General features: G+C 45.5%; 1 protein-coding gene across 1 annotated transcript in view; it reads left to right on the top strand.

The window, feature by feature from the left end:
* The window catches only part of Fam222b (family with sequence similarity 222 member B), a 35,287-nt gene that overhangs the window by 19,081 nt on the left and 3,102 nt on the right, over positions 1 to 13,104 (top strand). Inside the window, 1 exon segment of the mRNA XM_052755840.1 lies at positions 5,602 to 5,723. Within this exon segment, the coding sequence (XP_052611800.1) occupies positions 5,642 to 5,723 (82 nt within the window). The 5' untranslated portion in view covers positions 5,602 to 5,641.

Raw genomic sequence — 13,104 nt, 5'->3', positions numbered from 1 at the left:
AGTGTGCCCTCCTAGCAGACCCGAGGCCCTGTAGCCGAGATCTCCAGCATTACAAAACTGAAGAGCTAGGCAAGCTGTCCAGCCTCAGAGTTTCCCCTGGAGATGATTGCTCTGTCCTCTGGCAGCTTTTTGTGACATCATGTGGGACTAGGAGCCTTGAAAATCAAGTGCTACATAATTGTAACCTTGAGTTCTTTTTCATCTGAATAATTTGACACCTTCTGGAGGAAATTGTGAAAGATGATAAGAATCCAGCATATGTCTTACTTTAAGGAAGAAGTTTCTCCTAATGCCTACTTTTCACTTTCCCTGGGGGAGAGCCAACAGATTTTGTTTGTTTGTTTCGAGACAGGGTTTCTCTGTGTAGCGTTTGGAGCCTGTCCTGGAACTTCGCTCTGTAGACCAGGCTGGACTCGAACTTACAAAGATTCGCCTGGCTCTGCCTCCCGAGTGCTGGGATAACAGGCGTGCACCACCACTGCCTGGCTTTTTTTTTTCCTCCTTTTTATTTCTTGGTTTTTTGTTTGTTTGATTTTGTTTTTTAAGAGAGGGTCTCTCTTTGTAGCCCTGGCTGTCCTGGAACTCACTATGTAGACTAGGCTGGCCTCTAACTCAAAGAGATCCACCTGCCTCTGCCTCAGAATTTCTGGAATAAAGGCGTGCCTGGCTCCATCTGCAGTCTTGTAGTTTTCAGGGCCAGACAATACCAGAATTGCCTATAGATTCTGCCTCATAGAATTCACAAAATTGTATACACTCTTCATTTTCAGAACCTAGTATTTCATAGATATATAGAGAAATATGAGGTAGCTGCCTTTTAAATCCCATAAACAAAACACTGAGTGATTATTTGCTCATGGGAATACAGTTATGATCACAGTTTTTCTTATTTAATGGTAGGAGGGGGTGATTGTGACACTTTGGCTTGGAGTTCTGTGTGTCTTGGTTGACTAATGGGATATTGATAACTTTGAAGACATCAGAAAGGTGCCATGTTCCTCACTTGGGGCTTGGCTCTCTTTTCTGTTCTCAGAATGAAAAGATCCTTCCCCAAATAGTCATCTCCACAAGTCTCCTGACAGAACACATTTATAATGACCTAACCCGCAGGTGACCAGAACCTAGAACAGGGTTACCCAGCCAGTATTAATATTGATCAACCAAACCACAGTCAGCTAAATAACACAGGAGCATAAGGGTAAATGCTTATTGGAGCTGGTCTGTTAGCTCTGTGCTGACCATAGGCGACTCACATAAATGAACCTAAAAAGCCAAGAGTTCTTTAATATTACAGGGTTTTTTTCTTTTGTATGTATGTTAGTATAGGACATATATTGTAAAAGCTGGTGATGTACCTCAGTACTTGATTTTCCCAGATTGCATGAGGTCCTGGGTTTGAACCCCAGCACCCCCCACACACACCCTATGGCTTTCAGAACTCAAGCTTGTTCTATGACATAATAAACATATACGTAAAGCCTAGGTTCGCTGCCTCCAACCAGTGTAGCTTGCGTATTTACATTTTTAGGGGCACTCATTTTTATCCAACAGAGATTAAAATATAGGTAGTCCAGGCTACCCTGTAACTTGACAGCCTCCCGAGTTTACCTCTGGTGCTGGGTTATAGGCATGTGCCACCATGCCCAGCTGTATAGCTGGCCTTTGTTTTATTTTGAGGTATATTTTCCCTATACCTGAATTGTTTTGTGTTGTTTTTGAGGTCAGGTCACATTCTGTAGTTGAGGCTGGTCTGGAAGTCATGCTTCTCCTGTGTCAGCCTGTTTAGTGCAGGGCTTACCGTGTGTGCCGCCATCTGTGGGGAGGGTTTATCATAGGTGGCTGGTGGGTTTTGTTAGATAATGTTTTGTCTTTCGTTTGATTAATGTGGTTCATCTTCTCTCTAGATTTATGTATGTTGAATCATCTTTCCACCCTTGATATAAATCCCACTTGGTTGTGACAGATGATTTTTGTGGGGAATTTTTCTGTATGTGTTCACCAGGGATATTTATCTGAAGGTTTTTGTTTGTTTGTTTTGTTTTGTTCTTTTTTAAACATTCATTTGTGGGTATGGGTGTGGGTGCTTACATGCCACAGAACGTCAGTTCCCTCCTTCCATCATGTGGGATCTGGAGATTTAACTCAGGTGATCAGGCATGGCAGGAAGTGCCTTTACCTGCTGGGCCTTTCCTCTCCCTGTCCCTACCTGAGGGAGGCTTTTCTCCAGTGTTCTGTCGCACTCTGGTGTCAGGGCAGTGCTGGCTCATACAGTGAGTTGGAAACGTTCCCTCCTCCAGTTTTCAAAGGGGTTGGTAAGATTGGCCCCGCTTGTTCATGAAGCGTTCAGTAGCATTCTCCTGGTCTTTTGTTCTCATTGTCTTGCTCTGGGCACAAACTCAAATATTTATGAGCAAAATCCCACCCAGTCTGACAGCTCTGCTCTTGATTATGAATGTGATTAGATTCAAAGGTCACTCCACTCCTTATGTAGTTGCAGTGACCATTCCCGACAGGGCTTGCAGAATTCCAGCCTGCTATGTGATGGAAAGTGAATGGACATAAGCAAAGTCTGGGTAAGCTGCTTGCAACTGTAGCTTCCTCAGGTTTTTAGGGACACTCATTTTATCCACGGAGATTAAAACAGAGAAACAAATGATGCTTTTCAATATAGCATACAACCAGCAGATAGATACACTATGGCACAGGGCCTTCTGTCGTATCCCATGCACACCGGTGACGATAGTGGTGATGCACACGAACTGATACAGCCCGAGTTCAGTAGTTAGAAGTGGAAGGAGAGAAGCGCACCCCAGAGTTGTTCTCTCATCTCCACAGTGCACTTTGTGGCATTTGTGTATCCTCACATCACACACGTACACACATCAATAGTGATGAAAACTTTTTTTTTAAAGATTTATTTATTTATTATGTATACAGAAGAGGGTGCCAGATCTCATTACAGATGGTTGTGAGCCACCATGTGGTTGCTGGGAATTGAACTCAGGACCTCTGGAAGAGCAGTCAGTGCTCTTAACCTCTGAGCCATCTCTCCAGCCCTGAAAACCTTTTAAAATAGATAAAATTAGTATCCAGGCTTTTCCTTTTGGATATAGACATTTTAATAGCCTCTAACTCTTCACAGTGAAGGTGTACGTCCGTGTGTACACACACACACACACACACACACACACACACACACACACACACACACACACACACACACACACAGAGTTTGGGTTTCAAATAAGTTCCAGGGCTAGAGACTTAGCTCAGTTTTTATTTTTATTTTATGTATGTGGATCTTTTTGCCTGCATATATGTCTGTGGATCACACCCTTGCAATGCTATGGAGGCCAGAAAAGGGCATCAGATGCCCTGGAGTTGGAGTTACAGACGTGTGAGCTGCCATGTGAGGAATGGGACCCAAGCCTAGGTCCTCTGGAAGAGCAGCCAGTGTTCTCAGCAGCTGAGCCAGCTCTCCAGCCCTTTTTAATAAAAATGCATGCTTAGCATGCCATTAAACTATGAGAGTGATCCCCAGCACTACCAGCATCATCCCCAAAATGTCCTAAGACCTGAGGTTAAATAAAGTATTGCTGTCATTCGGAAATATCAGCCAGTGATATTTACTGGGCACTTTTTGTGTGTTTAATTTTGTCCCTGATTCTGTAATTTGGAAGGATAATTAAGACCTGTGTTCTTAGGAAGCCCACCTCAGGTTAAAAGATTAATATGTTGAGCTGGAGAGATAGCTCCATGCTTAAGAGCATTTACTGCTCTTGCAGAAGACCCAAATTCAGTTCCTAGCATCCATATGGGAACTCACAACAGCCTGTAACTCCAGTTCCAGGGGATCTGACACCCTTGTCTGGCCTCCTCAGGCTCCTGTGTGCATGTGGTGCACATGAACTTAGACGCAGGCACACACATATAAACAAACTAAAACAAAGCTGATTGTGATGTCCAGAAAGAGAAAAATGAGCTTTCTTGGTACCTGAATGATAAATAATCCAGTTAGTAGTGCTAGGGAAAAGTTAATCAGTGGTCCAGGACAAAGTGTTGTTCTTGTCAGAGAGATCCCAGTGATGGCGTTGGGAGTGGAACAAAGGGTGATAGTGGAAGATAGGCTGACTGAGGACCTGTTGTGACAGGTTCTGAGAGTGGCCCTGAGAAGTGGATTTCCAGGGCAAGGGTGGTCATTGCCTGTTATCCCGCTGGGAACAAGACAAGAGACCCTTAAATTCCAGACTGGCCTGGACCAACCTATCCTCCACCTGTACCCCCACTACACACACACACACACACACACACACACACACACACACACACACACACACCCCAGAAGGGGACTTTTTTTTTTTTTTTTTAGACTGAGACTCTCTCTGTAGCCCTGGCGGTCCTGGAACTGGCTCTGTAGACCAGGCTGGCCTGGAACAGAGATCCGCCTGCTAGTGCTGGGATTAAATGCGTGTGCCACCACCATCCGGCTGAAAATAACAGTTCTGAAGGGAATAAGGAATAATTTGTTCTGAGTTCAATATGGGTGAACATGAATAGGGGTTCAGATTGCCCTGAATGTCATGTTCCAAGTAGAAATGGTCTCGTAAATTTTATAGTCACATAACAAAAGATGGTCGTAAGTCAGTGCATTGATGGAAAACATCGTTGGGGAAAGCAGACGAACAAGTTAACAAAGCTTTGTGGTTAGCAGGACTGAAGATAGACCACCATTATTGTGGCCCTAGATCTGCAGCATTCTGACTCCACAACGAGGTCAGTCAGTCCATTTGCAGAGTCTTCAGTGTAGGTGCGGCTTTTTCAGAGAAAACACTTGTCATCACAGCCCTTGGAGGCTGAGTCAGGAGGACAAAGAATTCCAAGGCAAATTTGGCTCCATTAAAAACTCGTCTCAAGCCGGGCGGTGGTGGCGCACGCCTTTAATCCCAGCACTCGGGAGGCAGAGCCAGGCGGATCTCTGTGAGTTCGAGGCCAGCCTGGACTACCAAGTGAGTTCCAGGAAAGGCGCAAAGCTACACAGAGAAACCCTGTCTCGAAAAACCAAAAAAAAAAAAAAAAAAATCTCAAGCCAGGCAGTGGTGGCCCACACCTTCAATCACAGCACTCGGGAGGCAGAGGCAGGTGGATCTCTCTGAGTTCGAGGCCAGCCTGGGCTACAGAGTGAGTTCCAGGACAGCCAGGGCTACACAGAGAAACCCTGTCTTGAAAAACAAAAAATCAGGTGCGTGATGTCTTTGCAAATCTGACGCTGTACTTCTAGAATTGCCTTACTGCCCCAACCCCAGTTAGGACTGCAGGAGGCTAAGGTCACCCTGTAAGGCCAGTGCTCTCAGGAGTATAGGAGCTTTACAAACGTGTTTTTGTGTGGATCGCTCTTTCCCAGTTTCAGGCAGTCCTTCCGCCCGCACATGTACTGGCTGCAGTGATTGCTGCTGCAAACAGATTTGGGCAAGTTTTTAACCAGCCCGCTGTTAATTCAGTTGCTTGTCTGTCCACACTAGGCACTCTGCTGCCCATATCGGCTGTCCCTTGTACCTTCCTTGAAGAAGTGTTCATGACCTTATTCTTTGTTGTTCATTACAGTGTGAACCGCTGCCCCATGCTGTGTTGATGCTGGTCTGCCATGCTAGCCTGTCTACCAGGGCCAGGTGACCTGTCCTTTCAGCTTCTCTCTCACACGCAGATGAACACTGGACTTCAGAAATGTAAGTAATCTGGATGCCCTGTGTTTTGTCCCAGCATCACGTCTGTGATGCGCTGACCATGAATTTTGGTACTTCAAGGTAGTCATGGGCTGACATTGCAGGACAGCAGCCACAAAGGACTTGTCTGTCAGCAGTGTGAGACACTTTGTGATCAGAGAAATCTCTCAAATCCTACCGTTCCCAGTGTGTGTGAACTTCGCTTGTTACTAGTAGCTTTCTGCTGCACAGCAAAGCCACAAGGAACTTCAGTGGATGTGTATCGTACGACCCTTCAAAGAAATGTTCCCTTTCAACCCTGTGAGGTGCTGAGTGAAAACTCATTGCCAGGGTTGGAGAGATGGTTCAATGGTTGAGAACACTGACTGTTCTTCCAGAGGACCCGGGTTCAATTCTCAGCACCCATATGGCAGCTCACAGCTGTCTGTAACTCCAGTTCTTGGAGATCTGACATCCTCACACAGACATACATGCAGGCAAAACACCAACGCACATTAACAAAGAAAGACAAGGAAACTGAGTGTCCAGCTCCCTTTTGTGTCTCGGAAGTGACTGTGTACGCTGTTGGTGAGTCCTTGGTCTCTGAATGTGGTCTGCCAGGGACACAAGACCGTTCCCCTTGCCTTGCTCTCGGCCCTCTGAGCCAGCATGACTTCTGCTCACAGAAATAAAGAGGCTTTTCCTCCAGGAGTCTGGAGCTGACTGCCTCGGTTTCTCTGGGTGTGTTTGTCTAACAGTGTGCTTCCCCCTGATTGAACCTCTGAGGACTGTTAGATTCCTGTCTTAATTACATTACATTGGAGCATTGTAATTCACTTTTCTCAGATTTCTATTTCTGTCTCTGCACTACATGATATGCAAGGGAAATATTCTTTATTTCTGACCCACTATTACATGTAGAGTGTCTAAGTATAAAAACAGCCCTAAATTTGGAGTAAACCTTTTTAAATCAAAAGGGGGCAACTGGTGAGGCAATGGGGCTTTCTTCAATGCTGTGCACTTTACCTGAGTTCTTCATGGCAGCCATTGGCAAACTTCCTCCATAAGTGCCAGGAAGCCAATATTTTGAGCTTCGTGGGCCATAGTTGCTGTTTCATCTACTTAGCTCTTCTGTTGTAGATCAAAAGCAGCCATAGACAACATGGAAACTGACCCGTGTAGCTTCATTTCAGTCAAATTTCCTCCAAAAGCACACTGCAGCTACACTTGGCAGATCAATTATAGTTTGCTGTAAGAGCATCAGCAGTTAAAAATAGTCTAGTCTTAATGGTATGAAGCCAGCTACGTGAAAGGCTGAGGCAGGAAAATCACAAGTTCAAGGCCATCCTAGGCAGTTTAGCTCTTGGACCCTGTATAAAAAAAATAGCTCCTCCTGCTCCCCTTCCTCTTCCTCTTCCTCCTGCTCCCCTTCCTCCTCCTCCTGATCCCCTTCCTCTTCCTCCTGCTCCCCTTCCTCCTCCTCCTGCTCCCCTTCCTCCTCCTCCTGTTCCCCTTCCTCTTCCTCTTCCTCCTGCTCCCCTTCCTCTTCATAGATAGATAGATAGATAGATAGATAGATAGATAGATAGATAAAAATAGAGCTGAGCATGGTGGCACACAAGTTTAATCCCAGCATTTAGGAGGCAGAAGCAGGTGAATATCTGAGGCCAGCTGGTGAGGACTACCCTGTCTCAGAAAAGTGAACAAAACAATAAAATTAAATTGGAGCTGAGGGTGTGACTCAGTTTGGTGGAATGCTTGCCTAGCTTGCAGAAAGCCCTGGATTTGATTCCAGCACTGAAAAAAATAGGATGTTGTCACAGGCCTTTAATTCTCAGCAATCGGGAGGCAGAGGCAGTCAGAGGGAGTTCCAGAACAGCCAGGGCTACACAGAGAAACCCTGTCTTCACAAACAAAAAAATCAGCTACAACAAACAACTGCTTGACTTCACTCCTTGAAAGAGCAGAGCACTCACCCTCACTAGTTCTGAATTTGTCTGATGAAAGGACAAAGAAGACGGGGACACCCTCCTTTCCCTGGCTCTGACTCTGTAGGCAGGGCCGTCCCTGGCATGCTCGGGAAGTACTCAACCACACAGCTGTACCTCCAGCCCTGGCCTTTGTCATCCTGATGACTGGGCGACACATCTGTGTGCTGTGATCATCCCAACGCGCACACTCAGTTGTGTCCTCGTCCCGGCTTCTGAGAACACAGTAAGAGGAAATACACTTGGAGAGTCCCGTAGATGGCAGGGGGGCTCAGTGATAACGAGGGAAGAATTGCCTAGCACGGGGCTGCCACCTGCAGTCCCAGTGCCTGACGAGCTGGGGCTGGAGAACTTGCTAGTTCCAAACCCAAACAAACCCAGGACATCTTAGCTTCGAGTGGGGCTGTGGCTGCTGGAGGAAATGCTTGAGTTAGGTGGATGTCCTCTTGGACATTTCTAGATTGTGTGTGCCATGGTGTCCCTTGCTTTGAGTCCTCAGCTGCTTAGGAACTCTGCTTGTAAATTTGGTTTTGCTCCTGACCCATCTTTTCCCAGAAATGGTGGTTTTTGGAATTTTTTTTCTTCCTTGACCCCAAGCTCCCTTTCCTAGCTCAGCATCAGGGATGTAGTAGTGGCTCATCAAAATAGTCACTGTGCAGTGGCTGGAGTGGTAAGAGGTCTTCCCGTTGTTTTTGTTGGTGTGGATTGTTTTTCTGGGTTTTATGGAGGTTTTTGGTCGTTTGAGACAGGTGTTTTGTTGGCTTGTTTTGTCTTTCGAGAGAGGGTTTTTCTTTGTAGCCATGGCTGTCCTGGATCTTGCTTTGTAGACCAGGTTGGCCTCGAACTTAAAAGATCCACCTGCCTCTGCCTCCTAAGTGCTGGGATTAAAGGCGTGCGCCACCATGCCCAGCTTTGAGTCAGTCTTTCTTAAGTATCCCAAGCTATCCTTGAACTTTGTAGCCAAAGATGACCTTGAGCTCCTGATTCTCTTCTACCTCCCTAAGTGTTGGGATTACAGATGTATATTACCATACCTGGCTAGCATACTAGCTTTTTAAAAATTTGATGTGTATGGGTGTTTTGTCCCGTATATCTATGTACCACTTGCATTCCTGATGCCCACAGGCCAGAAGGTGGCATCGGATCTCCTGGAACTAGAGTAACAATGGTTGTAAGGTGCCATGTAGGTGCTGGGAATCCAACCTGGATCCTCTGGAAGAGCAGCTGGTGCCCTTAAGTACTGAGACATCTTTCCAGCCCCTAACATACCATTTTTTAGTTGGCAAGTTTTTACCTCCTGCATGCAGAGCCTTGGGAGAGCCTGGAATAAATACTGAAATTACTTTATTTCCACTGCATGCCCCCTAGTGGAAAAGTATGGCAATTGTGAATTGACTCAAAGACTGGATAAACTCAGTAATTGCCTCCTGTGTATTAGGTACTATTTTACATTTTTTATATATATGTATGTATGTATGTAAGATTTTTCTCTTTAGACAAATATATATATATATATGTTTTGTTGAGTTTGGCCTTCACTATGTTGCCCAGGATGGTCTCAAACTCCTGGCCAGTGATCCTTTTTCCCTAACCTCCCAGTGAAGAGATTGTGTGCGTAATGTGCATGCATGTTGTGAGCAGCTATATGGGTGCTAAGAATCAGACCCAGTCCTGTGGAAGAGCAGCCAGTGCTTTTAACCACTAAGCCATTTATCCAGCCCCTACATACATATTTTTAAATTTTTATTTTACTACTTGTGTTTTTTATGAAGCAGGTATGTGCACAGGTACATGCATGTTTCTGTGATACACTTGTGAAGTTCAAGGATAACTTTTGGGAGTTAATACTTTCCTTCCACACTGAGTTCCTGGAATCTAAATTATGTTGTCAGGCTTGCACACACAGTAAGAGCTTTGCCTTCTGGGCCTCACTGTCCCTATTCACTAATTCTTCAGGGGAGACTTTTCCTGCTCTTTTTCTTTTTCTTTAGTTTTTCAGAGACAGGGCATTCCTCTAACCCAGGCTGACCTGGAACTCACTATAACCATCCTACCTCAGCTGCTAGAGGGCAGAGTACAGTGTGAATCATCGAATCCTGCTCCTTGCTTTCTTTTATACGTGGAACTTGCGTATGTCACATGACTATCCAATTGCTGGGTCAGAACTCGCTCCCATCACACTCCCAAGCCTTCTACCTGTGGATTCCAAGTTTCTGCCACACCTCAAAAGAAAAGGATAACCAAGGAGATCTCCGGAGGAAACTGGATTTACGAACGCCACACCCCAACACACACACACACACACACACACACACACACACACACACACACACACAGTCCCTTAGACTAGACAACCGTGCTTTCTGTCACATTCAGCTCAGCTTGAAGTCAGGGGTCCTGCCTTGCTGCTTCCTAGATCGGGTTCTTTGTTCTGACTGGGCAGGCTCTGCCAGACCTGCTTTTCTTGAATAACTGTAAACAGCTGTGACTCATGTTCACACCACATTTTTCCTGTTTGAGTCACTTAATACTAGTAATTTTATAACATTAAAGCAAGTTTCATTTCTATTGACAAATGAGGAATCACACTGAGTCTTCCGTTGTTAAATGGTGGAGCCATAGTTGGACTTTAGATTAAACTGTTCTTGTAGCCACAGACTCAGTTCTCCAACTGCCCTGTATCCATATTATAACCATACCAGCTGTTTAAGTAAGATTTCTCTTTTTAGACAAAACTGAAGATTATTGTCTGTGGTTAGAGGAGTTTGTTATGGAAGTAAGGTGCCAGTGAGCCTGTATATATGGGAGGGGCTCCATAAAAATACATTCATGGGGCTGGAGAGAAGGCTTAGCGGTTAAGAGCACTGACTGTTCTTCCAGAGGACCCAGGTTCAACTCCCTGCACCCACATGGCAGCTCATAACTGTCTGTAATCTACTTCCAGGGGATCTGGCACCTTATACAAACATGCAGGAGAAACACCAGTGCACATAAAATAAAAATAAAGTGTTAAAAAAATAAATTCATTGGGCTGGAGAGATGGCTCAGGTTAAGAGCACCAACTACTCCTCCAGAGGTCCTGAATTCAATTCCCAGCAACCACATGGTGGCTCACAACCACTTGTAATGAGATCTGGTGCCCTCTTCTGGCCTCCAAGGACACATGCAGGCAGAATAAATCTTTAAAAATAAATAAATTAATTAATTAATTCACAAAAAGACAAGCATGATGGCACTGAAATTCCAATCCTTAGGGTGCTGAACAGGAAGGTTATGAATTCAAGTCCATGCAGAACTACATAGTGAGATCCTGTCTCTGAAGACCAAATAAGAAGCTGGACGTGGTGGCATGCCTCTGAAATCTAAGTACTTGGGAGGCCATGGCAAGAGAATCAGAAGTTTCAGGAACAACCTGGTTGACCTTGTGGAACCTTGGTTCAAAACTTCAAAAATAAGTCTGGTCATAGTGGTATAGGAAGTAGAGGCAGAAGGGTCAGGATCAGCATGAGACCAGAAAAAGAGGGAAAGAGGAAAGGGAAAAGAAGAAGAAAAGGTGTTAGTTGAGCTGGTTTTTTTGTAAGGGCCAAGCTTAATGCTTCATTCTAGTATGGGGGGGGGTGGGGTGGGGTGAGTGGTGGTTTATTCCGGAGTAAGAGGACACTCTGCTCAGTGTGCTCATCCCTCAGATCTTCCTCAGCAGAAGCTCTCAGGCTGCAGCCTCCCTCTCTATGTTCATTTTTCTTCCTAATTCAACTGTCTTTCCACTGTCAGCAGCAATAGTAACATACTTCAGCCTGTCTTCTTGCCGGGCTAGGAAAAACCCTGAGAACTGATGCTCACTTTGAACAGAGAACTTCCTCAACAAGCCACTTCCCACACCAGGTCTTTACTTGGATTTCAAGTAGAGATGAGGTTAGAGAGAGAAGAACTAAGAAGTAGATCTACATTTTCCATCTGAACCAAATAAAACCCAGCACTTTGGACTCCCATTGCTCCACGGAGTCCTAGTTGTTTGTTTGGGTGATACTGCCGTAAGCACTCACCAGACGTGCTGTGTCTTCTAGGTAAGGCGCTGTGCTAGGAGTTGGCAGCAAAGCCCTTCTATCTGTAGCAGCCTGATGAGTACTCAGGCCGGCCAGGATTGGTTGGTTGGTTGGTTGGTTGGTTTTTAACTTGAGATCTCAGCCTGCAGTCCAGGCTAGCCTGGAACTCAAGGTCATACTTCTGCCTCCCAACTGGTAATTACAGGTATGAACCACCACAACCCAGCCAGCCTAAACCTGAGATTCTTTCTTCTTTTTCTTTTCTTTTTTTTTTTTTTTTGGGTGGGGGGGGTGGGGGGTGGGGTGGGGTGGGATTGGAGTGGGTTTCAAGAAAGGGTTTCTCTGTATCCTTGGCTGTCCTGGAACTCATTCACTCTGGACCAGGCTGGATCGGACTCAGAGATCCATCTGCCTCTGCCTCCTGAGTGCTGGGATTAAAGGCGTGCGCCACCACACCTGGCAGAGTTCTTCAACCTTTAAATCTTGTAGTAAATTACACTCTCTAAATGATGTGATTTACCATCATAAATATACATTTGGGTGACTTGCCTTTGAAAAGCCCATTCTTACGCTCAGCTACTTCTTATCTTTCCTGAATGCCTTCCCCTCCCCAACCCTTACGCTTAAAATCTATATTGTAACCTTTTAATAAACCTGCTAACTCTGTTTCATATTCGCTTGTCCTGAAATTCTCTCTGGTGAAGCCCAGGAATCCTGAGTTTGCCTGAGTAAAGATCCTTAAGGAGAAAGGGAATTCTTGAGGCCACTGCCAGGGATGATGTAGAGCTGTCCCTGTGTCCCTTGCTGCTGCTAACATCAACAGTAGCCAAATGTATGGTTCGGGTGGCTTTTGAAGTGGTGTTTGTTCAAGGGGTTTCTGGGAGCTTTTTTTTCTAAATGAGTTCATAGGGCTGTTGGTATTGAGGTGCGTTGGGCAGTATTAGAGGCTGATAAAATGGCGTAGTTGAGACTAGCTACATCTCAAGCTCTGGGCTGCTGTTAGGAACACGGAACCGCGTGCTCATTTCTCCTAGCCTTGAACTTTTTCCTTCCCTGCTTCAGAAAACAGCGGTTTCTACCCAGTTCTTCTAACATGCTCCCCGAAATCTGCTTTTGCTCCAGTTGATGCCCAGTGACATGACTTTGAATGGAGTCTCCTTTGGGCCAAGGCCAACCAAAGCTACCAGCTGGGCACTCAATAGATTAGCCCTTGGTCTTTCCTGGCTACTTTCTGCCAAGGGAGGAAGCGGGGAGGGAGTCGGCCAGCTGAGCCCAGGCTCTGTGCCAAGCCATTTCCCTCCTGCTTTGGGCAGTGTGTACAGTTACTCATTCAGCAAGTATTAATTATGTACTTTCTGTGTATGCTCAGAGTAG

The sequence above is a fragment of the Peromyscus californicus genome, unplaced genomic scaffold (genome assembly GCF_007827085.1).
Source record: "Peromyscus californicus insignis strain IS unplaced genomic scaffold, ASM782708v3 Scaffold_3__1_contigs__length_106647218, whole genome shotgun sequence".
In the NCBI taxonomy this organism is placed as follows: Eukaryota; Metazoa; Chordata; class Mammalia; order Rodentia; family Cricetidae; genus Peromyscus; species Peromyscus californicus.
The sequence above is the reverse complement of the archived record's forward strand: the minus strand, read 5'-3'. Positions and strand labels throughout refer to the sequence as shown.